A 24,419-nucleotide genomic window follows, 5' to 3' on the forward strand; every position below is an offset into this window, starting at 1 on the left:
CTCCTGTAATCCGCCACCGGACCTCCGCTTCTGGATTAGTGGAAGGGGCAAATTGAAGGTGAAACAAGCGGACCAGCAGATGCCAGATTACAGGACCCCGACACTACCGCGAGGAGGGGGCTGCCTAGAGCGCGGGGGGGGGGGGGGGGAATGGGATGATGAAGGGGGGGAATGGGATGATGGGGGGGAGGAGAGAGAATGGGATGATGGGGGGGAATTGGATGGAGGAGGGGGAAGAATTGGATGGGATGGGGGGAATGGGACAGTGGAGGGAAGAATGGGATGGGGGGGGAGAATGGGATGGGGGGGCTTTGCTTGATAGGAAGACACAGCAGACACTTCTCAGACTTTATTCATAGAAAAAGCGAGTAGGGAGGACCGCCATCCAGAGCCACCGCCACTGACGACATCCGGCCAATTACAGAGAAGCCTCGGGGATGTGCCGCCATCTCTGACCGGGGGACAACCAGAATGTTGTGCGTCTAGAAGATTGCACGCCCCCCCCCCCAGCCCCTGCACACCGAGGGACCACCCCAGCTCTGTGTGATTGGTGGCAGCGCGAGTTTGGGGTCCAGCCTACGAGGGAGCAGGGATGATCCACATAAACAGAGACGAGGTCACCAGCGTCACCCACCCCCCGGAGGTGGTCCCCAGCATCCCCCACCCCCAGAGGCCAGGTCCCCAGCGTCCCCCACCCCCAGAGGCCAGGTCCCCAGCGTCCCCCACCCCCAGAGGCGAGGTCCCCAGCGTCCCCCACCCCCAGAGGCAAGGTCCACAGCGTCCCCCACCCCCAGAGGCAAGGTCCCCAGCGTCCCCCACCCCCGGAGGCGAGGTCCCCAGCGTCCCCCACCCCCCGGAGGCAAAGTCACCAGCGTCCCAGCTCGGAGGAGAGTCACTGCCCCAGGCGGCGGTCCACGATGTCCCCGCCTCGCTGGTGTCTCACTTCCAGGTGCTTGTTCTGAACTCTCTCGAAGTGCTGCAGCAGCTCCATGTAGTCTATCCTCGCGGTGTCGGACGGTGGGGTGCAGCGGGGTGCGGGCTCAGTGTGCCTGTGGAGAGAACAAACCACAGAGATGACAATGCGCACTTTCTCCGGAGGGTCTCGGGGTCCGGCTTCCACTCACCCGGATCTCATCAGCTGCGGGTCGGGGACACACTGCAGCCGGTGGGACAGCAGCTGGAAGGCGCTGCTCTGGGGCAGCAGCATGAGGAGGCCGTAGAGCGCGCGGATCAGGTACGGGTGATTCTCCACATCCAGGAGCTGCAGCCGCAGATCTACGGGGAGGAGAGCGGTGGTCATCAGCAGATAGACCCCACACCACCGCACATATCCCCATACGTGCTGCCCCGACCATCCCCCACCCTCCACGTGATGCAGCTCTATCCTGACATGCACTGCTCAGATTCTCCCCGTGCAGCGTCTCATCACTTCTGCTCTATTTCCCACCGAGCGCTGAAGGTGCCGTGTACACGGGGGGTGCAGTGTACGCAGGGGGGGTGCCGTGTACGCGGGGGGGGGGGGCGCTGTGTACACGGGGGGTGCAGTGTACGTAGGGGGGGTGCCGTGTACGCGGGGGGGGGGCGCTGTGTACACGGGGGGTGCAGGGTACGTAGGGGGGGTGCCGTGTACGCGGGGGGGGGGGCACTGTGTACACGGGGGGTGCAGTGTACGTAGGGGGGGGTGCCGTGTACGCGGGGGGGGGGGGGGGCGCTGTGTACACGGGGGGTGCAGTGTACGTAGGGGGGTGCCGTGTACACGGGGGGTGCAGTGTATGTAGGGGGGGTGCCGTGTACGCGGGGGGGGGCGCTGTGTACATGGGGGGTGCCGTGTACGCAGGTGGGGCGCTGTGTACATGGGGGGTGCAGTGTACGCAGGGGGGGGCGCCGTGTACGCAGGGGGGCGCCATGTACGCAGGGGGGGCGCCATGTACACGGCCGGCGCTGGTCGCACTCACATGTGAAGATCGGACATTCTATCAACTGCACCAACTTGTCCACTTCAGTCAGGAAATCCACCGTCACCTCCAGGTCTCCACTGCAGGCAGAGTTAAAGAATGGGACCACGAGCAAAGCCCCTCCACCCCCGCCCCCACTCAAATACAGAAAGTGCCCACTCCCCCAGGAACAGCTGACACCGCATAGAGCAGAGCAAGGATACAACTTCTGGATGAGGTGATAAGCGTGGCGGTAATTCTGGGTGAGGAAGCAGAGAGACACGGTGGCCACCGGACTGTGACACCAGGAGCGGTACAGGCAGCAGAACAAGGCGCAGCTCTCCTGGAAGGAAACACTTGTCAGTACACCGAGGCAGGAGGGAAGGTGGAGGCACGTACCGAGGCAGGAGGGAAGGTGGAGGCACGTACCGAGGCAGGAGGGAAGGTGGAGGCACGTACCGAGGCAGGAGGGAAGGTGGAGGCACGTACCGAGGCAGGAGGGAAGGTGGAGGCACGTACCGAGGCAGGAGGGAAGGTGAAGGAACGTACCGAGGCAGGAGGGAAGGTGAAGGAACGTACCGAGGCAGGAGGGAAGGTGAAGGAACGTACCGAGGCAGGAGGGAAGGTGAAGGAACGTACCGAGGCAGGAGGGAAGGTGAAGGAACGTACCGAGGCAGGAGGGAAGGTGAAGGAACGTACCGAGGCAGGAGGGAAGGTGAAGGAACGTTCCGAGGCAGGAGGGAAGGTGAAGGAACGTACCGAGGCAGGAGGGAAGGTGGAGGCACGTACCGAGGCAGGAGGGAAGGTGGAGGCACGTACCGAGGCAGGAGGGAAGGTGGAGGCACGTACCGAGGCAGGAGGGAAGGTGGAGGCACGTACCGAGGCAGGAGGGAAGGTGGAGGCACGTACCGAGGCAGGAGGGAAGGTGAAGGAACGTACCGAGGCAGGAGGGAAGGTGAAGGAACGTACCGAGGCAGGAGGGAAGGTGAAGGAACGTACCGAGGCAGGAGGGAAGGTGAAGGAACGTACCGAGGCAGGAGGGAAGGTGAAGGAACGTACCGAGGCAGGAGGGAAGGTGAAGGAACGTACCGAGGCAGGAGGGAAGGTGAAGGAACGTTCCGAGGCAGGAGGGAAGGTGAAGGAACGTACCGAGGCAGGAGGGAAGGTGGAGGCACGTACCGAGGCAGGAGGGAAGGTGGAGGCACGTACCGAGGCAGGAGGGAAGGTGAAGGAACGTACCGAGGCAGGAGGGAAGGTGAAGGAACGTACCGAGGCAGGAGGGAAGGTGAAGGAACGTACCGAGGCAGGAGGGAAGGTGAAGGAACGTACCGAGGCAGGAGGGAAGGTGAAGGAACGTACCGAGGCAGGAGGGAAGGTGAAGGAACGTACCGAGGCAGGAGGGAAGGTGAAGGAACGTACCGAGGCAGGAGGGAAGGTGGAGACACGTACCGAGGCAGGAGGGAAGGTGGAGACACGTACCGAGGCAGGAGGGAAGGTGGAGACACGTACCGAGGCAGGAGGGAAGGTGGAGACACGTACCGAGGCAGGAGGGAAGGTGGAGACACGTACCGAGGCAGGAGGGAAGGTGGAGACACGTACCGAGGCAGGAGGGAAGGTGGAGACACGTACCGAGGCAGGAGGGAAGGTGGAGACACGTACCGAGGCAGGAGGGAAGGTGGAGACACGTACCGAGGCAGGAGGGAAGGTGGAGACACGTACCGAGGCAGGAGGGAAGGTGGAGACACGTACCGAGGCAGGAGGGAAGGTGGAGACACGTACCGAGGCAGGAGGGAAGGTGGAGACACGTACCGAGGCAGGAGGGAAGGTGGAGACACGTACCGAGGCAGGAGGGAAGGTGGAGACACGTACCGAGGCAGGAGGGAAGGTGGAGACACGTACCGAGGCAGGAGGGAAGGTGGAGACACGTACCGAGGCAGGAGGGAAGGTGGAGACACGTACCGAGGCAGGAGGGAAGGTGGAGACACGTACCGAGGCAGGAGGGAAGGTGGAGACACGTACCGAGGCAGGAGGGAAGGTGGAGACACGTACCGAGGCAGGAGGGAAGGTGGAGACACGTACCGAGGCAGGAGGGAAGGTGGAGACACGTACCGAGGCAGGAGGGAAGGTGGAGACACGTACCGAGGCAGGAGGGAAGGTGGAGACACGTACCGAGGCAGGAGGGAAGGTGGAGACACGTACCGAGGCAGGAGGGAAGGTGGAGACACGTACCGAGGCAGGAGGGAAGGTGGAGACACGTACCGAGGCAGGAGGGAAGGTGGAGACACGTACCGAGGCAGGAGGGAAGGTGGAGACACGTACCGAGGCAGGAGGGAAGGTGGAGACACGTACCGAGGCAGGAGGGAAGGTGGAGACACGTACCGAGGCAGGAGGGAAGGTGGAGACACGTACCGAGGCAGGAGGGAAGGTGGAGACACGTACCGAGGCAGGAGGGAAGGTGGAGACACGTACCGAGGGAGGAGGGAAGGTGGAGACACGTACCGAGGCAGGAGGGAAGGTGGAGACACGTACCGAGGCAGGAGGGAAGGTGGAGACACGTACCGAGGCAGGAGGGAAGGTGGAGACACGTACCGAGGCAGGAGGGAAGGTGGAGACACGTACCGAGGCAGGAGGGAAGGTGGAGACACGTACCGAGGCAGGAGGGAAGGTGGAGACACGTACCGAGGCAGGAGGGAAGGTGGAGACACGTACCGAGGCAGGAGGGAAGGTGGAGACACGTACCGAGGCAGGAGGGAAGGTGGAGACACGTACCGAGGCAGGAGGGAAGGTGGAGACACGTACCGAAGCAGGAGGGAAGGTGGAGACACGTACCGAGGGAGGAGGGAAGGTGGAGACACGTACCGAGGGAGGAGGGAAGGTGGAGACACGTACCGAGGCAGGGGCGGCATGTACCGAGGCAGGGGCGGCATGTACCGAGGCAGGGGCGGCATGTACCGAGGCAGGGGCGGCATGTACCGAGGCAGGGGCGGCATGTACCGAGGCAGGGGCGGCATGTACCGAGGCAGGGGCGGCATGTACCGAGGCAGGGGCGGCATGTACCGAGGCAGGGGCGGCATGTACCGAGGCAGGGGCGGCATGTACCGAGGCAGGGGCGGCATGTACCGAGGCAGGGGCGGCATGTACCGAGGCAGGGGCGGCATGTACCGAGGCAGGGGCGAGGGGCGGCATGTACCGAGGCAGGGGCGAGGGGCGGCATGTACCGAGGCAGGGGTGAGGGGCGGCATGTACCGAGGCAGGGGTGGCATGTACCGAGGCAGGGGCGGCATGTACCGAGGCAGGGGCGGCATGTACCGAGGCAGGGGCGGCATGTACCGAGGCAGGGGCGGCAGGTACCGAGGCAGGGGCAGCAGGTACCGAGGCAGGGGCGGCAGGTACCGAGGCAGGGGCGGCACGTACCGAGGCAGGGGCGGCACGTACCGAGGCAGGGGCGGCACGTACCGAGGCAGGGGCGGCACGTACCGAGGCAGGGGCGGCATGTACCGAGGCAGGGGCGGCATGTACCGAGGCAGGGGCGGCACGTACCGAGGCAGGGGCGGCACGTACCGAGGCAGGGGCGGCACGTACCGAGGCAGGGGCGGCACGTACCGAGGCAGGGGCGGCACGTACCGAGGCAGGGGCGGCATGTACCGAGGCAGGGGCGGCACGTACCGAGGCAGGGGCGGCATGTACCGAGGCAGGGGCGGCACGTACCGAGGCAGGGGCGGCATGTACCGAGGCAGGGGCGGCATGTACCGAGGCAGGGGCGGCATGTACCGGGGTCTGCAGGTCTTTGAGCTGACTCCTCAGCTGGAACAGTTCGGAGGAGGTGAGTAAGATGCTGTTCAGGTTTTGGACCATGGTGGAGGCAAACTTCAGATCCTCCTCCCGCAGCAGGATGTCCGCCATGGAGTGGAAGATGTTCTCCGCATTCAGGAGAAGACACAACTGCCTGCGGGAAGAAGCAGCAGCCATGGAACGAGGGGCCTCTACCCCAGACCAGCCCCTAGATGAGCAAAAGCAACCAGTGGGACCCCCGAAATACCACCTGATTAGGGGGCAGCGGGGTGGGGGCCGAGACCCTGACTTATCATTAAAATAGGGGGCAGAGGTGTGGGGGGGGGGGCCGAGACCCTGACTTATCACCTGATTCGGGGGCAGTTGACACCGCACGGTGTTGCCGGGATCGGGGGGCGCAGCCGCCATGGTTACCTGATGATGAAGGCCCCCCGGGTCTCCAGCAGTTTCCTCTCGCTGCTGAACCTCTTCAGTAGATTCACCATGAAGCGGTGGAAATAGGAGTTCATGGTGGGTGTAGAGGGCGAGACCTCCAGGGTCCGGGCACCTGGCGGAGAAGGTAGACGTGAAGCCCCCCATGAATGACGCCACTCACTGATATCACAACTGTAAAGAGGCGGAGCAGAGAATCCCGGCAACCAATCAGGATGCAGATTCTAACTTAAACGTTCTGACCTGATTGGCTGCTGTCGCTGCAGGGAGGCAGAGAATGACCCGCCTACAAACAAGTGCCCCGCCTCCGATCCCCTCCCCCAGGGACTCCGCACTCCCTCCGCTCCATAATCCCCATAACACAGAGGGGACTAACGAAAGCCGCCACCTGGAGAGCGAGACAAGGTCGGGGGTCTCCACCACAGCCCTCCAGGCACCGCAGAGACTCCCGCCCTCCCGGAACCGCAGAGACTCCATCCCTCCCGGAACCGCAGAGACTCCCGCCCTACAGGCACCGCAGAGACTCCCGCCCTCCCGGAACCGCAGAGACTCCCGCCCTCCCGGAACCGCAGAGACTCCCGCCCTCCCGGAACCGCAGAGACTCCCGCCCTCCCGGAACCGCAGAGACTCCCGCCCTCCCGGAACCGCAGAGACTCCCGCCCTCCCGGAACCGCAGAGACTCCCGCCCTCCCGGAACCGCAGAGACTCCCGCCCTCCCGAAACCGCAGAGACTCCCGCCCTACAGGCACCGCAGAGACTCCCGCCCTCCCGGAACCGCAGAGACTCCCGCCCTACAGGCACCGCAGAGACTCCCGCCCTACAGGCACCGCAGAGACTCCCGCCCTACAGGCACCGCAGAGACTCCCGCCCTCCCGGAACCGCAGAGACTCCCGCCCTCCCGGAACCGCAGAGACTCCCGCCCTCCCGGAACCGCAGAGACTCCCGCCCTCCCGGAACCGCAGAGACTCCCGCCCTCCCGGAACCGCAGAGACTCCCGCCCTCCCGGAACCGCAGAGACTCCCACCCTCCCGGAACCGCAGAGACTCCCACCCTCCCGGAACCGCAGAGACTCCCACCCTCCCGGAACCGCAGAGACTCCCACCCTCCAGGCACCGCAGAGACTCCCACCCTCCAGGCACCGCAGAGACTCCCACCCTCCAGGCACCGCAGAGACTCCCACCCTCCAGGCACCGCAGAGACTCCCACCCTCCAGGCACCGCAGAGACTCCCACCCTCCAGGCACCGCAGAGACTCCCACCCTCCAGGCACCGCAGAGACTCCCACCCTCCAGGCACCGCAGAGACTCCCACCCTCCAGGCACCGCAGAGACTCCCACCCTCCAGGCACCGCAGAGACTCCCACCCTCCAGGCACCGCAGAGACTCCCTCCAGACACCGCAGAGACTCCCTCCAGACACCGCAGAGACTTCCTCCAGACACCGCAGAGACTCCCTCCAGACACCGCAGAGACTTCCTCCAGACACCGCAGAGACTCCCTCCAGACACCGCAGAGACTCCCTCCCACCCTCCAGGAGCCTCGAGATTTGTTATTGGAGCATCTTATTCCTGCAGCTCCTATGAGGCGCACGGTGCCCGCCGTCAGTGGTGTGCGCCCCGCCAGCAGTCAGCGCCGCCATTATTGATGGCTTTGATGGGCCGCGCTCCAGCCCAATTCTCTTTGATTCACTTCTAGTCAGAGATGTCTGATCACACAGCGGAGGTTTGTTACAGTGTGTCAGTGACAACAAGCGGAGATCAATAAACCAGGAAGAGGCGCTGCTGACAATCACTGCAGATATCCATGGTGTGACCCCGCTGTTGGTGTCTGTGAAGCCCCTAATGATGCCTCCGCTCACCCTCACCACAGCCGGCGGGCAGCGCTCCTCGGGCCGGGGACGGCACCTGCAGTCTGGTGTGGACGGCGGCCGGCTCCTCTGCGGCGGCGGCATCGGTCTGTCCGGCAGGAGAGGAGGCGATCTCTGCCAACACCTCCAGATCCTTCAGGATGACCTAAAGAGAGCAGAGAGAGGGGGTCAGAGACGGGGGACCCCCACCCAGAGCAGAGGGTCAGAGACGGGGGACCCCCACCCAGAGCAGAGGGTCAGAGACGGGGGACCCCCACCCAGAGCAGAGGGTCAGAGACGGGGGACCCCCACCCAGAGCAGAGGGTCAGAGACGGGGGACCCCCACCCAGAGCAGAGGGTCAGAGACAGGGGAACCCCCACCCAGAGCAGAGAGAGGGGGTCAGAGACGGGGGACCCCCACCCAGAGCAGAGGGTCAGAGACGGGGGACCCCCACCCAGAGCAGAGGGTCAGAGACGGGGGACCCCCACCCAGAGCAGAGGGTCAGAGATAGGGGGTCAGAGACGGGGGACCCCCACCCAGAGCAGAGGGTCAGAGACGGGAGACCCCCACCCAGAGCAGAGGGTCAGAGACGGGGGACCCCCACCCAGAGCAGAGGGTCAGAGACAGGGGAACCCCCACCCAGAGCAGAGAGAGGGGGTCAGAGACGGGGGACCCCCACCCAGAGCAGAGGGTCAGAGACGGGGGACACCCACCCAGAGCAGAGGGTCAGAGACGGGGGACCCCCACCCAGAGCAGAGGGTCAGAGACGGGGGACCCCCACCCAGAGCAGAGGGTCAGAGACAGGGGACCCCCACCCAGAGCAGAGATAGGGGGTCAGAGATGGGGGACCCCCACCCACCAGAGTAGAGATAGGGGGTCTGCCGCTGACACACGCAGTGACGAGTGTTGACACCCCCCCATCATGTTGTGGGTCCGCAGCCCCCGTCCCCCGCAGGTGACAGCCCCCATTCTGCTGTGTGACTCCTGGGTGCAGCGGACCCCAACAAAGCAGCAGCCAGTGAGCCCAGATATCAGCGCGGACCCCCACACTGACCCGGCCTCGGACCACCACTGCACAAGGGGTTACACGGTGACAAGTGACGGGAGCAGAGCGCGGCGCTGCATTAACATTCAGGACACAGCAGCCGCTGGTGCAATGCTCTGCAGAACAACCCGGCCTCCTGTCACCATGGAAACAAGCCGGCTGCCCGCAGCTCTGCTACAGGAGGGGGGAGCGGGCGCCGGAGCCATTAACTCCTTCCAGTCTGGACACCGCACTGCCAACATACAAGACACAGAGGGGGGCGATCAGGACCCCAGAACCGAGCTCCGCCGGCCGCAGAGAGACGTCACTGCCAGAACCGCCATACCCGGGACACACAGGAGGGGGCGCTGCCAGAACCGCCATACCCGGGACACACAGGAGGGGGCGCTGCCAGAACCGCCATACCCGGGACACACAGGAGGGGGCGCTGCCAGAACCCCAATACCCAGTACACACAGGAGGGGGCGCTGCCAGAACCACAATACCCAGTACACACAGGAGGGGACGCTGCCAGAACCACAATACCCAGTACACACAGGAGGGGGCTGCCAGAACCACAATACCCAGTACACACAGGAGGGGGCGCTGCCAGAACCACAATACCCAGTACACACAGGAGGGGACGCTGCCAGAACCACAATACCCAGTACACACAGGAGGGGGGGCTGCCAGAACCACAATACCCAGTACACACAGGAGGGGGCGCTGCCAGAACCACAATACCCGGGACACACAGGAGGGGACGCTGCCAGAACCGCCATACCCGGGACACACAGGAGGGGACGCTGCCAGAACCACAATACCCGGGACACACAGGAGGGGGCGCTGCCAGAACCCCAATACCCAGTACACACAGGAGGGGACGCTGCCAGAACCACAATACCCAGTACACACAGGAGGGGGGGCTGCCAGAACCACAATACCCGGGACACACAGGAGGGGACGCTGCCAGAACCGCCATACCCGGGACACACAGGAGGGGGCGCTGCCAGAACCACAATACCCAGTACACACAGGAGGAGGCGCTGCCAGAACCGCCATACCCAGTACACACAGGAGGAGGCTGCCAGAACCGCCATACCCAGTACACACAGGAGGGGACGCTGCCAGAACCACAATACCCAGTACACACAGGAGGGGACGCTGCCAGAACCACAATACCCAGTACACACAGGAGGGGGCGCTGCCAGAACCACAATACCCAGTACACACAGGAGGAGGCGCTGCCAGAACCGCCATACCCGGGACACACAGGAGGAGGCTGCCAGAACCGCCATACCCAGTACACACAGGAGGGGGCGCTGCCAGAACCGCCATACCCAGTACACACAGGAGGAGGCTGCCAGAACCACAATACCCAGTACACACAGGAGGGGGCGCTGCCAGAACCGCCATACCCGGGACACACAGGAGGGGGCGCTGCCAGAACCACAATACCCAGTACACACAGGAGGAGGCGCTGCCAGAACCACAATACCCAGTACACACAGGAGGAGGAGCTGCCAGAACCACAATACCCAGTACACACAGGAGGAGACGCTGCCAGAACCACAATACCCGGGACACACAGGAGGGGGCGCTGCCAGAACCACAATACCCGGGACACACAGGAGGAGACGCTGCCAGAACCACAATACCCAGTACACACAGGAGGGGGCGCTGCCAGAACCACAATACCCAGTACACACAGGAGGGGGCGCTGCCAGAACCACAATACCCAGTACACACAGGAGGGGGCGCTGCCAGAACCACAATACCCGGGACACACAGGAGGGGACGCTGCCAGAACCGCCATACCCGGGACACACAGGAGGGGGCGCTGCCAGAACCACAATACCCAGTACACACAGGAGGGGGCGCTGCCAGAACCGCCATACCCGGGACACACAGGAGGAGGCTGCCAGAACCGCCATACCCAGTACACACAGGAGGGGGCGCTGCCAGAACCGCCATACCCAGTACACACAGGAGGGGGCGCTGCCAGAACCGCCATACCCAGTACACACAGGAGGGGGTGCTGCCAGAACCACAATACCCAGTACACACAGGAGGAGGCGCTGCCAGAACCGCCATACCCGGGACACACAGGAGGAGGCTGCCAGAACCGCCATACCCAGTACACACAGGAGGGGGCGCTGCCAGAACCGCCATACCCAGTACACACAGGAGGAGGCTGCCAGAACCACAATACCCAGTACACACAGGAGGGGGCGCTGCCAGAACCGCCATACCCGGGACACACAGGAGGGGGCGCTGCCAGAACCGCCATACCCGGGACACACAGGAGAGGGCGCTGCCAGAACCGCCATACCCGGGACACACAGGAGGGGACGCTGCCAGAACCACAATACCCAGTACACACAGGAGGAGACGCTGCCAGAACCACAATACCCAATACACACAGGAGGGGGCGCTGCCAGAACCACAATACCCAGTACACACAGGAGGGGGCGCTGCCAGAACCACAATACCCGGGACACACAGGAGGGGACGCTGCCAGAACCGCCATACCCGGGACACACAGGAGGGGGCGCTGCCAGAACCACAATACCCAGTACACACAGGAGGAGACGCTGCCAGAACCACAATACCCAGTACACACAGGAGGGGGCTGCCAGAACCACAATACCCAGTACACACAGGAGGGGGCGCTGCCAGAACCACAATATCCAGTACACACAGGAGGAGACGCTGCCAGAACCACAATACCCAGTACACACAGGAGGAGGCTGCCAGAACCACAATACCCAGTACACACAGGAGGGGGCGCTGCCAGAACCACAATACCCAGTACACACAGGAGGAGGCTGCCAGAACCACAATACCCAGTACACACAGGAGGGGGCGCTGCCAGAACCACAATACCCAGTACACACAGGAGGAGGCTGCCAGAACCACAATACCCAGTACACACAGGAGGAGACGCTGCCAGAACCACAATACCCAGTACACACAGGAGGGGGCGCTGCCAGAACCGCCATACCCAGTACACACAGGAGGGGGCGCTGCCAGAACCACAATACCCAGTACACACAGGAGGGGGCGCTGCCAGAACCACAATACCCAGTACACACAGGAGGGGGGGCTGCCAGAACCACAATACCCAGTACACACAGGAGGAGACGCTGCCAGAACCACAATACCCAGTACACACAGGAGGGGGCGCTGCCAGAACCACAATACCCAGTACACACAGGAGGGGGCGCTGCCAGAACCACAATACCCAGTACACACAGGAGGAGGAGCTGCCAGAACCACAATACCCAGTACACACAGGAGGGGGCGCTGCCAGAACCACAATACCCAGTACACACAGGAGGAGGCTGCCAGAACCACAATACCCAGTACACACAGGAGGAGGCGCTGCCAGAACCACAATACCCAGTACACACAGGAGGAGGCTGCCAGAACCACAATACCCAGTACACACAGGAGGGGGCGCTGCCAGAACCACAATACCCAGTACACACAGGAGGAGGCTGCCAGAACCACAATACCCAGTACACACAGGAGGGGGCGCTTCCAGAACCACAATACCCAGTACACACAGGAGGGGGCGCTGCCAGAACCACAATACCCAGTACACACAGGAGGGGGCGCTGCCAGAACCACAATACCCAGTACACACAGGAGGGGGCGCTGCCAGAACCACAATACCCAGTACACACAGGAGGGGGCGCTGCCAGAACCACAATACCCAGTACACACAGGAGGGGACGCTGCCAGAACCACAATACCCAGTATACACAGGAGGGGGCGCTGCCAGAACCACAATACCCAGTACACACAGGAGGGGACGCTGCCAGAACCACAATACCCAGTACACACAGGAGGAGGCGCTGCCAGAACCACAATACCCGGTACACACAGGAGGAGACGCTGCCAGAACCACAATACCCGGTACACACAGGAGGGGGCGCTGCCAGAACCACCATACCCAGTACACACAGGAGGGGACGCTGCCAGAACCACAATACCCAGTACACACAGGAGGAGACGCTGCCAGAACCACAATACCCAGTACACACAGGAGGGGACGCTGCCAGAACCACAATACCCAGTACACACAGGAGGGGACGCTGCCAGAACCACAATACCCAGTACACACAGGAGGGGGCGCTGCCAGAACCACAATACCCAGTACACACAGGAGGAGACCCTGCCAGAACCACAATACCCGGGACACACAGGAGGGGGCGCTGCCAGAACCACAATACCCAGTACACACAGGAGGAGGAGCTGCCAGAACCACAATACCCAGTACACACAGGAGGAGCTGCCAGAACCACAATACCCAGTACACACAGGAGGAGGAGCTGCCAGAACCACAATACCCAGTACACACAGGAGGGGGCGCTGCCAGAACCACAATACCCAGTACACACAGGAGGAGACGCTGCCAGAACCACAATACCCAGTACACACAGGAGGAGGCGCTGCCAGAACCACAATACCCAGTACACACAGGAGGGGGCGCTGCCAGAACCACAATACCCAGTACACACAGGAGGGGACGCTGCCAGAACCACAATACCCAGTACACACAGGAGGGGGCGCTGCCAGAACCACAATACCCAGTACACACAGGAGGAGGCGCTGCCAGAACCACAATACCCAGTACACACAGGAGGGGCGCTGCCAGAACCACAATACCCAGTACACACAGGAGGGGGCGCTGCCAGAACCACAATACCCAGTACACACAGGAGGGGACGATGCCAGAACCACAATACCCAGTACACACAGGAGGAGGCGCTGCCAGAACCACAATACCCAGTACACACAGGAGGGGGCGCTGCCAGAACCACAATACCCAGTACACACAGGAGGGGGCGCTGCCAGAACCACAATACCCAGTACACACAGGAGGAGGCGCTGCCAGAACCACAATACCCAGTACACACAGGAGGGGGCGCTGCCAGAACCACAATTCCCAGTACACACAGGAGGAGACGCTGCCAGAACCACAATACCCAGTACACACAGGAGGAGGAGCTGCCAGAACCACAATACCCAGTACACACAGGAGGAGACGCTGCCAGAACCACAATACCCAGTACACACAGGAGGAGGCGCTGCCAGAACCACAATACCCAGTACACACAGGAGGGGGCGCTGCCAGAACCACAATACCCAATACACACAGGAGGGGGCGCTGCCAGAACCACAATACCCAGTACACACAGGAGGGGGCGCTGCCAGAACCACAATACCCGGGACACACAGGAGGAGACGCTGCCAGAACCACAATACCCAGTACACACAGGAGGGGGCGCTGCCAGAACCACAATACCCAGTACACACAGGAGGGGGCGCTGCCAGAACCACAATACCCAGTACACACAGGAGGGGGCGCTGCCAGAACCACAATACCCAGTACACACAGGAGGAGGCGCTGCCAGAACCACAATACCCAATACACACAGGAGGGGGCGCTGCCAGAACCACAATTCCCAGTACACACAGGAGGGGGCGCTGCCAGAACCACAATACCCAGTACACACAGGAGGGGGCGCTGCCAGAACCACAATACCCAGTACACACAGGAGGGGGCGCTGCCAGAACCACAATACCCAGTACACACAGGAGGGGACGCTGCCAGAACCACAATTCCCAGTACACACAGGAGGAGGAGCTGCCAGAACCACAATACCCAGTACACACAGGAGGGGGCGCTGCCAGAACCACAATTCCCAGTACACACAGGAGGAGGAGCTGCCAGAACCACAATACCCAGTACACACAGGAGGGGGCGCTGCCAGAACCACAATACCCAGTACACACAGGAGGGGGCGCTGCCAGAACCACAATTCCCAGTACACACAGGAGGAGACGCTGCCAGAACCACAATACCCAGTACACACAGGAGGAGGAGCTGTCAGAACCACAATACCCAGTACACACAGGAGGGGGCGCTGCCAGAACCACAATACCCAATACACACAGGAGGGGGCGCTGCCAGAACCACAATACCCAGTACACACAGGAGGAGGCGCTGCCAGAACCACAATACCCAGTACACACAGGAGGGGGCGCTGCCAGAACCACAATACCCAGTACACACAGGAGGAGACGCTGCCAGAACCACAATACCCAGTACACACAGGAGGGGGCGCTGCCAGAACCACAATATCCAGTACACACAGGAGGAGGCGCTGCCAGAACCACAATACCCAGTACACACAGGAGGGGGCGCTGCCAGAACCACAATACCCAGTACACACAGGAGGGGACGCTGCCAGAACCACAATTCCCAGTACACACAGGAGGAGGAGCTGCCAGAACCACAATACCCAGTACACACAGGAGGGGGCGCTGCCAGAACCACAATTCCCAGTACACACAGGAGGGGACGCTGCCAGAACCACAATACCCAGTACACACAGGAGGGGGCGCTGCCAGAACCACAATATCCAGTACACACAGGAGGGGGCGCTGCCAGAACCACAATTCCCAGTACACACAGGAGGGGACGCTGCCAGAACCACAATACCCAGTACACACAGGAGGAGGCTGCCAGAACCACAATACCCAGTACACACAGGAGGGGACGCTGCCAGAACCACAATACCCAGTACACACAGGAGGGGGCGCTGCCAGAACCACAATATCCAGTACACACAGGAGGGGGCGCTGCCAGAACCACAATACCCGGGACACACAGGAGGGGGCGCTGCCAGAACCACAATACCCAGTACACACAGGAGGGGGCGCTGCCAGAACCACAATACCCAGTACACACAGGAGGAGACGCTGCCAGAACCACAATACCCAGTACACACAGGAGGGGACGCTGCCAGAACCACAATACCCAGTACACACAGGAGGAGACGCTGCCAGAACCACAATACCCAGTACACACAGGAGGAGACTGCCAGAACCACAATACCCAGTACACACAGGAGGGGGCGCTGCCAGAACCACAATACCCAGTACACACAGGAGGAGACGCTGCCAGAACCACAATACCCAGTACACACAGGAGGAGACGCTGCCAGAACCACAATACCCAGTACACACAGGAGGAGACGCTGCCAGAACCACAATACCCAGTACACACAGGAGGGGACGCTGCCAGAACCACAATACCCAGTACACACAGGAGGAGGAGCTGCCAGAACCACAATACCCAGTACACACAGGAGGGGGCGCTGCCAGAACCACAATACCCAGTACACACAGGAGGAGGCGCTGCCAGAACCACAATACCCAGTACACACAGGAGGAGGAGCTGCCAGAACCACAATACCCAGTACACACAGGAGGAGGCGCTGCCAGAACCACAATACCCAGTACACACAGGAGGAGGCTGCCAGAACCACAATACCCAGTACACACAGGAGGAGACGCTGCCAGAACCACAATACCCAGTACACACAGGAGGGGGCGCTGCCAGAACCACAATACCCAGTACACACAGGAGGGGGCGCTGCCAGAACCACAATACCCAGTACACACAGGAGGAGGCGCTGCCAGAACCACAATACCCAATACACACAGGAGGGGGCGCTGCCAGAACCACAATACCCAGTACACACAGGAGGGGGCGCTGCCAGAACCACAATACCCAGTACACACAGGAGGGGGCGCTGCCAGAACCACAATACCCAATACACACAGGAGGGGGCGCTGCCAGAACCACAATACCCAGTACACACAGGAGGGGGCGCTGCCAGAACCACAATACCCAGTACACACAGGAGGGGGCGCTGCCAGAACCACAATACCCAGTACACACAGGAGGAGGCTGCCAGAACCACAATAACCAGTACACACAGGAGGGGGCGCTGCCAGAACCACAATACCCAGTACACACAGGAGGGGGCGCTGCCAGAACCACAATACCCAGTACACACAGGAGGAGGCTGCCAGAACCACAATACCCAGTACACACAGGAGGAGGAGCTGCCAGAACCACAATACCCAGTACACACAGGAGGGGGCGCTGCCAGAACCACAATACCCAGTACACACAGGAGGAGGAGCTGCCAGAACCACAATACCCAGTACACAAAGGAGGGGGCGCTGCCAGAACCACAATACCCAGTACACACAGGAGGGGGCTGCCAGAACCCCAATACCCAGTACACACAGGAGGGGGCGCTGCCAGAACCACAATACCCAGTACACACAGGAGGGGGCGCTGCCAGAACCACAATACCCAGTACACACAGGAGGAGGCTGCCAGAACCACAATACCCAGTACACACAGGAGGGGGCGCTGCCAGAACCACAATACCCAGTACACACAGGAGGGGGCGCTGCCAGAACCACAATACCCAGTACACACAGGAGGAGACGCTGCCAGAACCACAATACCCAGTACACACAGGAGGGGGGCTGCCAGAACCGCCATACCCAGTACACACAGGAGGGGGCGCTGCCAGAACCACAATACCCAGTACACACAGGAGGGGGCTGCCAGAACCACAATACCCAGTACACACAGGAGGAGGCTGCCAGAACCACAATACCCAGTACACACAGGAGGAGGCTGCCAGAACCACAATACCCAGTACACACAGGAGGAGGCTGCCAGAACCACAATACCCAGTACACACAGGAGGAGGCTGCCAGAACCACAATACCCAGTACACACAGGAGGCGGCGCTGCCAGAACCACAATACCCAGTACACACAGGAGGGGACGCTGCCAGAACCACAATACCCAGTACACACAGGAGGAGGCGCTGCCAGAACCACAATACCCAGTACACACAGGAGGGGGCGCTGCCAGAACCACAATACCCAGTACATACAGGAGGGGGGCTGCCAGAACCACAATACCCAGTACACACAGGAGGGGGCGCTGCCAGAACCCCAATACCCAGTACACACAGGAGGGGGCGCTGCCAGAACCACAATACCCAGTACACACAGGAGGGGACGCTGCCAGAACCACAATACCCAGTACACACAGGAGGGGGCGCTGCCAGAACCACAATACCCAGTACACACAGGAGGAGGCGCTGCCAGAACCACAATACCCAGTACACACAGGAGGGGGCGCTGCCAGAACCACAATACCCAGTACACACAGGAGGGGGCGCTGCCAGAACCACAATACCCAGTACACACAGGAGGAGGCTGCCAGAACCACAATACCCAGTACACACAGGAGGGGGCGCTGCCAGAACCACAATACCCAGTACACACAGGAGGAGGCGCTGCCAGAACCACAATACCCAGTACACACAGGAGGGGGCGCTGCCAGAACCACAATACCCAGTACACACAGGAGGAGGAGCTGCCAGAACCACAATACCCAGTACACACAGGAGGAGGAGCTGCCAGAACCACAATACCCAGTACACACAGGAGGAGGAGCTGCCAGAACCACAATACCCAGTACACACAGGAGGGGACGCTGCCAGAACCACAATACCCAGTACACACAGGAGGGGGCGCTGCCAGAACCACAATACCCAGTACACACAGGAGGAGGAGCTGCCAGAACCACAATACCCAGTACACACAGGAGGGGGCGCTGCCAGAACCACAATACCCAGTACACACAGGAGGGGGCGCTGCCAGAACCACAATACCCAGTACACACAGGAGGAGACGCTGCCAGAACCACAATACCCAGTACACACAGGAGGGGGCGCTGCCAGAACCACAATACCCAGTACACACAGGAGGAGACGCTGCCAGAACCACAATACCCAGTACACACAGGAGGAGGAGCTGCCAGAACCACAATACCCAGTACACACAGGAGGGGGCGCTGCCAGAACCACAATACCCAGTACACACAGGAGGAGGCTGCCAGAACCACAATACCCAGTACACACAGGAGGGGGCGCTGCCAGAACCACAATACCCAGTACACACAGGAGGGGGGCTGCCAGAACCACAATACCCAGTACACACAGGAGGGGGCGCTGCCAGAACCACAATACCCAGTACACACAGGAGGGGGCGCTGCCAGAACCACAATGCCCAGTACACACAGGAGGAGGCGCTGCCAGAACTACAATACCCAGTACACACAGGAGGGGACGCTGCCAGAACCACAATACCCAGTACACACAGGAGGGGGCGCTGCCAGAACCCCAATACCCAGTACACACAGGAGGGGGCGCTGCCAGAACCACAATACCCAGTACACACAGGAGGAGACGCTGCCAGAACCACAATACCCAGTACACACAGGAGGGGGCGCTGCCAGAACCACAATACCCAGTACACACAGGAGGGGGCGCTGCCAGAACCACAATACCCAGTACACACAGGAGGAGACGCTGCCAGAACCACAATACCCAGTACACACAGGAGGGGACGCTGCCAGAACCACAATACCCAGTACACACAGGAGGAGACTGCCAGAACCACAATACCCAGTACACACAGGAGGGGGCGCTGCCAGAACCACAATACCCAGTACACACAGGAGGGGGCGCTGCCAGAACCACAATACCCAGTACACACAGGAGGAGACGCTGCCAGAACCACAATACCCAGTACACACAGGAGGGGACGCTGCCAGAACCACAATACCCAGTACACACAGGAGGGGGCGCTGCCAGAACCACAATACCCAGTACACACAGGAGGGGGCGCTGCCAGAACCACAATACCCAGTACACACAGGAGGAGGCGCTGCCAGAATCACAATACCCAGTACACACAGGAGGAGACGCTGCCAGAACCACAATACCCAGTACACACAGGAGGGGGCGCTGCCAGAACCACAATACCCAGTACACACAGGAGGAGGCGCTGCCAGAACCACAATACCCAGTACACACAGGAGGGGGCGCTGCAGGATGAAAACAGAAGTACTGCAGCCCCCTGAGGACAGAAGACCCCCGGTTACTCACCTCATCAGACTCATCAGACAAGGTCTTCAGTAAGATGGGGAACAGGAGATCCGTGTGCCGAAACATCTGCAGCAAGAGGGGACACGGGTCAGGATGGCTGCGGCCCCCGATAGTGTCTATACACTGCCCCCGTATATACCGGGAGGGGTGCACCGCTGTATACAGGGGCCATCTTCAGGCTAATATTGGGGTACGCACCTTGCGGGGGGTCTTGATGTACAGATGATACAGCCACTTCAGCACACAGATTCGGGTCATCATCCCGGTGCTCGGCTCATGAAGGTAGCGGTCTAGGACCTGCACAATGCCGTCCAGGTTAAGGGTCACCGCTGCACCCGCGGAGCTGTGGACGTAGGAGAGAGTGATGGCGGGGTCCCGGGGGCGGCAGCAGAGGGACCAGCGGGGGGGGCGGCAGCAGAGGGACCAGCGGGGGGGGCGGCAGCAGAGGGACCAGCGGGGGGGCGGCAACAGAGGGTGGTTTCTGTTAAGACCGCCGGGGGGGAGCTGTTAACACCAGGGAGGCAGTGACCATTATACCCTCGCCCTGCAGGAGCGGCTGCAGACGCTCTGTAAGACTTGTTTCCATCACCTATGGCTAAAGATCTCTGCTTGCTGTCAGCAAATTGGAACAGTGTTTCATTTAGGCTGGGGCCACACGGGGATTACTGCGATCCCCTTGCATGAGACTCGGCTTGTGCTGGCAGTACAGCAGAGCCGAGTGTCATGCGTGTGTCCTTGCTACTGAGGTCCGTTCGTGCGAGCACACCTCAGCTGCGGGGGGCGGGCCGGCACTCAGGAGGGGAGGGAGGGATTTCTCTCCCTCTCTCCTCCATAGCCGGCTATAGCCATTCTCGCACTGCACTGGCAGTACACCGGTGTACCGCGAGTGCAGTGCGATTTTTCTCTCGCCCCATTCACTTGAATGGGTGCGAGAGAAAGAGTCTCGCATTACAGTCGCTGCGATTGTTTTCTCGGTCTGATTAGGGCTGAGAAAATAATCGCTCATGTGCGCTGACACACAGGCTAGAATTGGTCCGAGGGGAATGCGAAGTTTTATCGCACTCCACTCGCACTGTTTTTCTCGCCGTGTGGCTTAGGCCTTAGAGGCGGACTGGGGTCTGAGCGGCTGTCCCGGCGGGCTGAGCTGGGGTCTGAGCGGCAGTCCCGGCGGGCTGAGCTGGGGACTGAGCGGCCGTCCCGGCGGGCTGAGCTTGGGTCTGAGCGGCCGTCCCGGCGGGCTGAGCTTGGGTCTGAGCGGCCGTCCCGGCGGGCTGAGCTTGGGTCTGAGCGGCCGTCCCGGCGGGCTGAGCTTGGGTCTGAGCGGCCGTCCCGGCGGGCTGAGCTTGGGTCTGAGCGGCCGTCCCGGCGGGCTGAGCTTGGGTCTGAGCGGCCGTCCCGGCGGGCTGAGCTTGGGTCTGAGCGGCCGTCCCGGCGGGCTGAGCTTGGGTCTGAGCGGCCGTCCCGGCGGGCTGAGCTGAGGTCTGAGCGGCCGTCCCGGCGGGCTGAGCTGGGGTCTGAGCGGCCGTCCCGGCGGGCTGAGCTGGGGTCTGAGCGGCCGCCCCGGCGGGCTGAGCTGGGGTCTGAGCGGCCGCCCCGGCGGGCTGAGCTGGGGTCTGAACGGCCGCTCCGGCGGGCTGAGCTGGGGTCTGAGCGGGTCATGTGACTGCTCCGATCAGCAGAGTCCCCGGAGATTTAACACTAAGGATCAGGAGGAGCCGGAGGAGAACTGCGAGCGCTCACTGCCATCTGCTGGTAACAGACACTACTGAGGGGACCCACCCACGTACTGCTGAACCCCTCACCTCCTGGGGGCGAACACACCGAGGTCACTGGAGTCATTGTCCGTGTCCGGAGTCCCTGAAACAAAGCAGAAGAATCAATCACAGCAGAAGAACCAGAGGAGTCCTTGGGAGAGCCCTACACTGGGGGATCAGAAGATGCATCTAATTCATCCATACCGCCGATCAGCCCCATCCTCAGAAGTGCCATACTGCCGATCAGCTCCATCCTCAGAAGTGCCATACCACCGATCAGCCCCATCCTCAGGGGTTCAGCACCACCGATCAGCCCCATCCTCAGAGGTGCCATACCACCGATCAGCCCCATCCTCAGAGGTTCAGCATCGCCGATCAGCCCCATCCTCAGAGGTGCCATACCACCGATCAGCCCCATCCTCAGACGTTCAGCACCTCCAATCAGCCCCATCCTCAAGGGTTCAGCACCGCCGATCAGCCCCATCCTCAGGGGTTCAGCACCGCCGATCAGCCCCATCCTCAGGGGTTCAGCACCGCCGATCAGCCCCATCCTCAGGGGTTCAGCACCGCCGATCAGCCCCATCCTCAGGGGTTCAGCACCGCCGATCAGCCCCATCCTCAGGGGTTCAGCACCGCCGATCAGCCCCATCCTCAGGGGTTCAGCACCGCCGATCAGCCCCATCCTCAGGGGTTCAGCACCGCCGATCAGCCCCATCCTCAGGGGTTCAGCACCGCCGATCAGCCCCATCCTCAGGGGTTCAGCACCGCCGATCAGCCCCATCCTCAGGGGTTCAGCACCGCCGATCAGCCCCATCCTCAGGGGTTCAGCACCGCCGATCAGCCCCATCCTCAGGGGTTCAGCACCGCCGATCAGCCCCATCCTCAGGGGTTCAGCACCGCCGATCAGCCCCATCCTCAGGGGTTCAGCACCGCCGATCAGCCCCATCCTCAGAGGTGCCATACCGCCGATCAGCCCCATCCTCAGAAGTGCCATACCGCCGATCAGCCCCATCCTCAGAAGTGCCATACCGCCGATCAGCCCCATCCTCAGAGGTGCCATACCGCCGATCAGCCCCATCCTCAGAGGTGCCATACCGCCGATCAGCCCCATCCTCAGAAGTGCCATACCGCCGATCAGCCCCATCCTCAGAAGTGCCATACCACCGATCAGCCCCATCCTCAGGGGTTCAGCACCACCGATCAGCCCCATCCTCAGGGGTTCAGCACCGCCGATCAGCCCCATCCTCAGGGGTTCAGCACCACCGATCAGCCCCATCCTCAGAGGTGCCATACCGCCGATCAGCCCCATCCTCAGGGGTTCAGCACCGCCGATCAGCCCCATCCTCAGGGGTTCAGCACCACCGATCAGCCCCATCCTCAGAGGTGCCATACCGCCGATCAGCCCCATCCTCAGAGGTGCCATACCGCCGATCAGCCCCATCCTCAGAAGTGCCATACCGCCGATCAGCCCCATCCTCAGAAGTGCCATACCACCGATCAGCCCCATCCTCAGGGGTTCAGCACCACCGATCAGCCCCATCCTCAGGGGTTCAGCACCGCCGATCAGCCCCATCCTCAGGGGTTCAGCACCGCCGATCAGCCCCATCCTCAGGGGTTCAGCACCGCCGATCAGCCCCATCCTCAGGGGTTCAGCACCGCCGATCAACCCCATCCTCAGAAGTGCCATACCGCCGATCAGCCCCATCCTCAGAAGTGCCATACCGCCGATCAGCCCCATCCTCAGAGGTGCCATACCGCCGATCAGCCCCATCCTCAGAAGTGCCATACCGCCGATCAGCCCCATCCTCAGAAGTGCCATACCACCGATCAGCCCCATCCTCAGGGGTTCAGCACCACCGATCAGCCCCATCCTCAGGGGTTCAGCACCGCCGATCAGCCCCATCCTCAGGGGTTCAGCACCGCCGATCAGCCCCATCCTCAGAGGTGCCATACCGCCGATCAGCCCCATCCTCAGAAGTGCCATACCGCCGATCAGCCCCATCCTCAGGGGTTCAGCACCACCGATCAGCCCCATCCTCAGGGGTTCAGCACCGCCGATCAGCCCCATCCTCAGGGGTTCAGCACCACCGATCAGCCCCATCCTCAGAGGTGCCATACCGCCGATCAGCCCCATCCTCAGAAGTGCCATACCACCGATCAGCCCCATCCTCAGGGGTTCAGCACCACCGATCAGCCCCATCCTCAGGGGTTCAGCACCGCCGATCAGCCCCATCCTCAGGGGTTCAGCACCACCGATCAGCCCCATCCTCAGAGGTGCCATACCGCCGATCAGCCCCATCCTCAGGGGTTCAGCACCGCCGATCAGCCCCATCCTCAGGGGTTCAGCACCACCGATCAGCCCCATCCTCAGAGGTGCCATACCGCCGATCAGCCCCATCCTCAGAGGTGCCATACCGCCGATCAGCCCCATCCTCAGAAGTGCCATACCGCCGATCAGCCCCATCCTCAGAAGTGCCATACCACCGATCAGCCCCATCCTCAGGGGTTCAGCACCACCGATCAGCCCCATCCTCAGGGGTTCAGCACCGCCGATCAGCCCCATCCTCAGGGGTTCAGCACCGCCGATCAGCCCCATCCTCAGAGGTTCAGCACCGCCGATCAGCCCCATCCTCAGGGGTTCAGCACCGCCGATCAACCCCATCCTCAGAAGTGCCATACCACCGATCAGCCCCATCCTCAGGGGTTCAGCACTGCCGATCAGCCCCATCCTCAAGGGGTTCAGCACCACCGATCAGCCCCATCCTCAGAGGTACCATACCGCCGATCAGCCCCAT

General features: G+C 62.0%; 1 protein-coding gene across 2 annotated transcripts in view; it reads right to left on the bottom strand.

Annotated features, from left to right (window-relative positions):
* Positions 1-832: 832 nt before the first annotated feature.
* VAC14 (VAC14 component of PIKFYVE complex) overlaps positions 833-24,419 on the bottom strand; it is a 51,830-nt gene continuing 28,243 nt past the window's right edge. The window contains exons 10-19 of one of the 2 annotated variants that reach the window (XM_075325340.1): positions 21,673-21,727; positions 20,069-20,213; positions 19,871-19,936; positions 8,020-8,167; positions 6,141-6,273; positions 5,706-5,880; positions 2,159-2,277; positions 1,956-2,035; positions 1,125-1,275; positions 833-1,049 (exon numbers count right to left, since the gene is read on the bottom strand). In XM_075325340.1, the coding sequence (XP_075181455.1) occupies positions 893-1,049; positions 1,125-1,275; positions 1,956-2,035; positions 2,159-2,277; positions 5,706-5,880; positions 6,141-6,273; positions 8,020-8,167; positions 19,871-19,936; positions 20,069-20,213; positions 21,673-21,727 (1,229 nt within the window). In that variant the 3' untranslated portion in view covers positions 833-892. Of the gene's footprint in view, positions 1,050-1,124; positions 1,276-1,955; positions 2,036-2,158; positions 2,278-5,705; positions 5,881-6,140; positions 6,274-8,013; positions 8,168-19,870; positions 19,937-20,068; positions 20,214-21,672; positions 21,728-24,419 lie in introns of both variants that reach the window. The other variant, XM_075325339.1, reaches the window with a different exon arrangement.

This window comes from Anomaloglossus baeobatrachus, chromosome 10, assembly GCF_048569485.1.
Source record: "Anomaloglossus baeobatrachus isolate aAnoBae1 chromosome 10, aAnoBae1.hap1, whole genome shotgun sequence".
NCBI classification, from domain to species: domain Eukaryota; kingdom Metazoa; phylum Chordata; class Amphibia; order Anura; family Aromobatidae; genus Anomaloglossus; species Anomaloglossus baeobatrachus.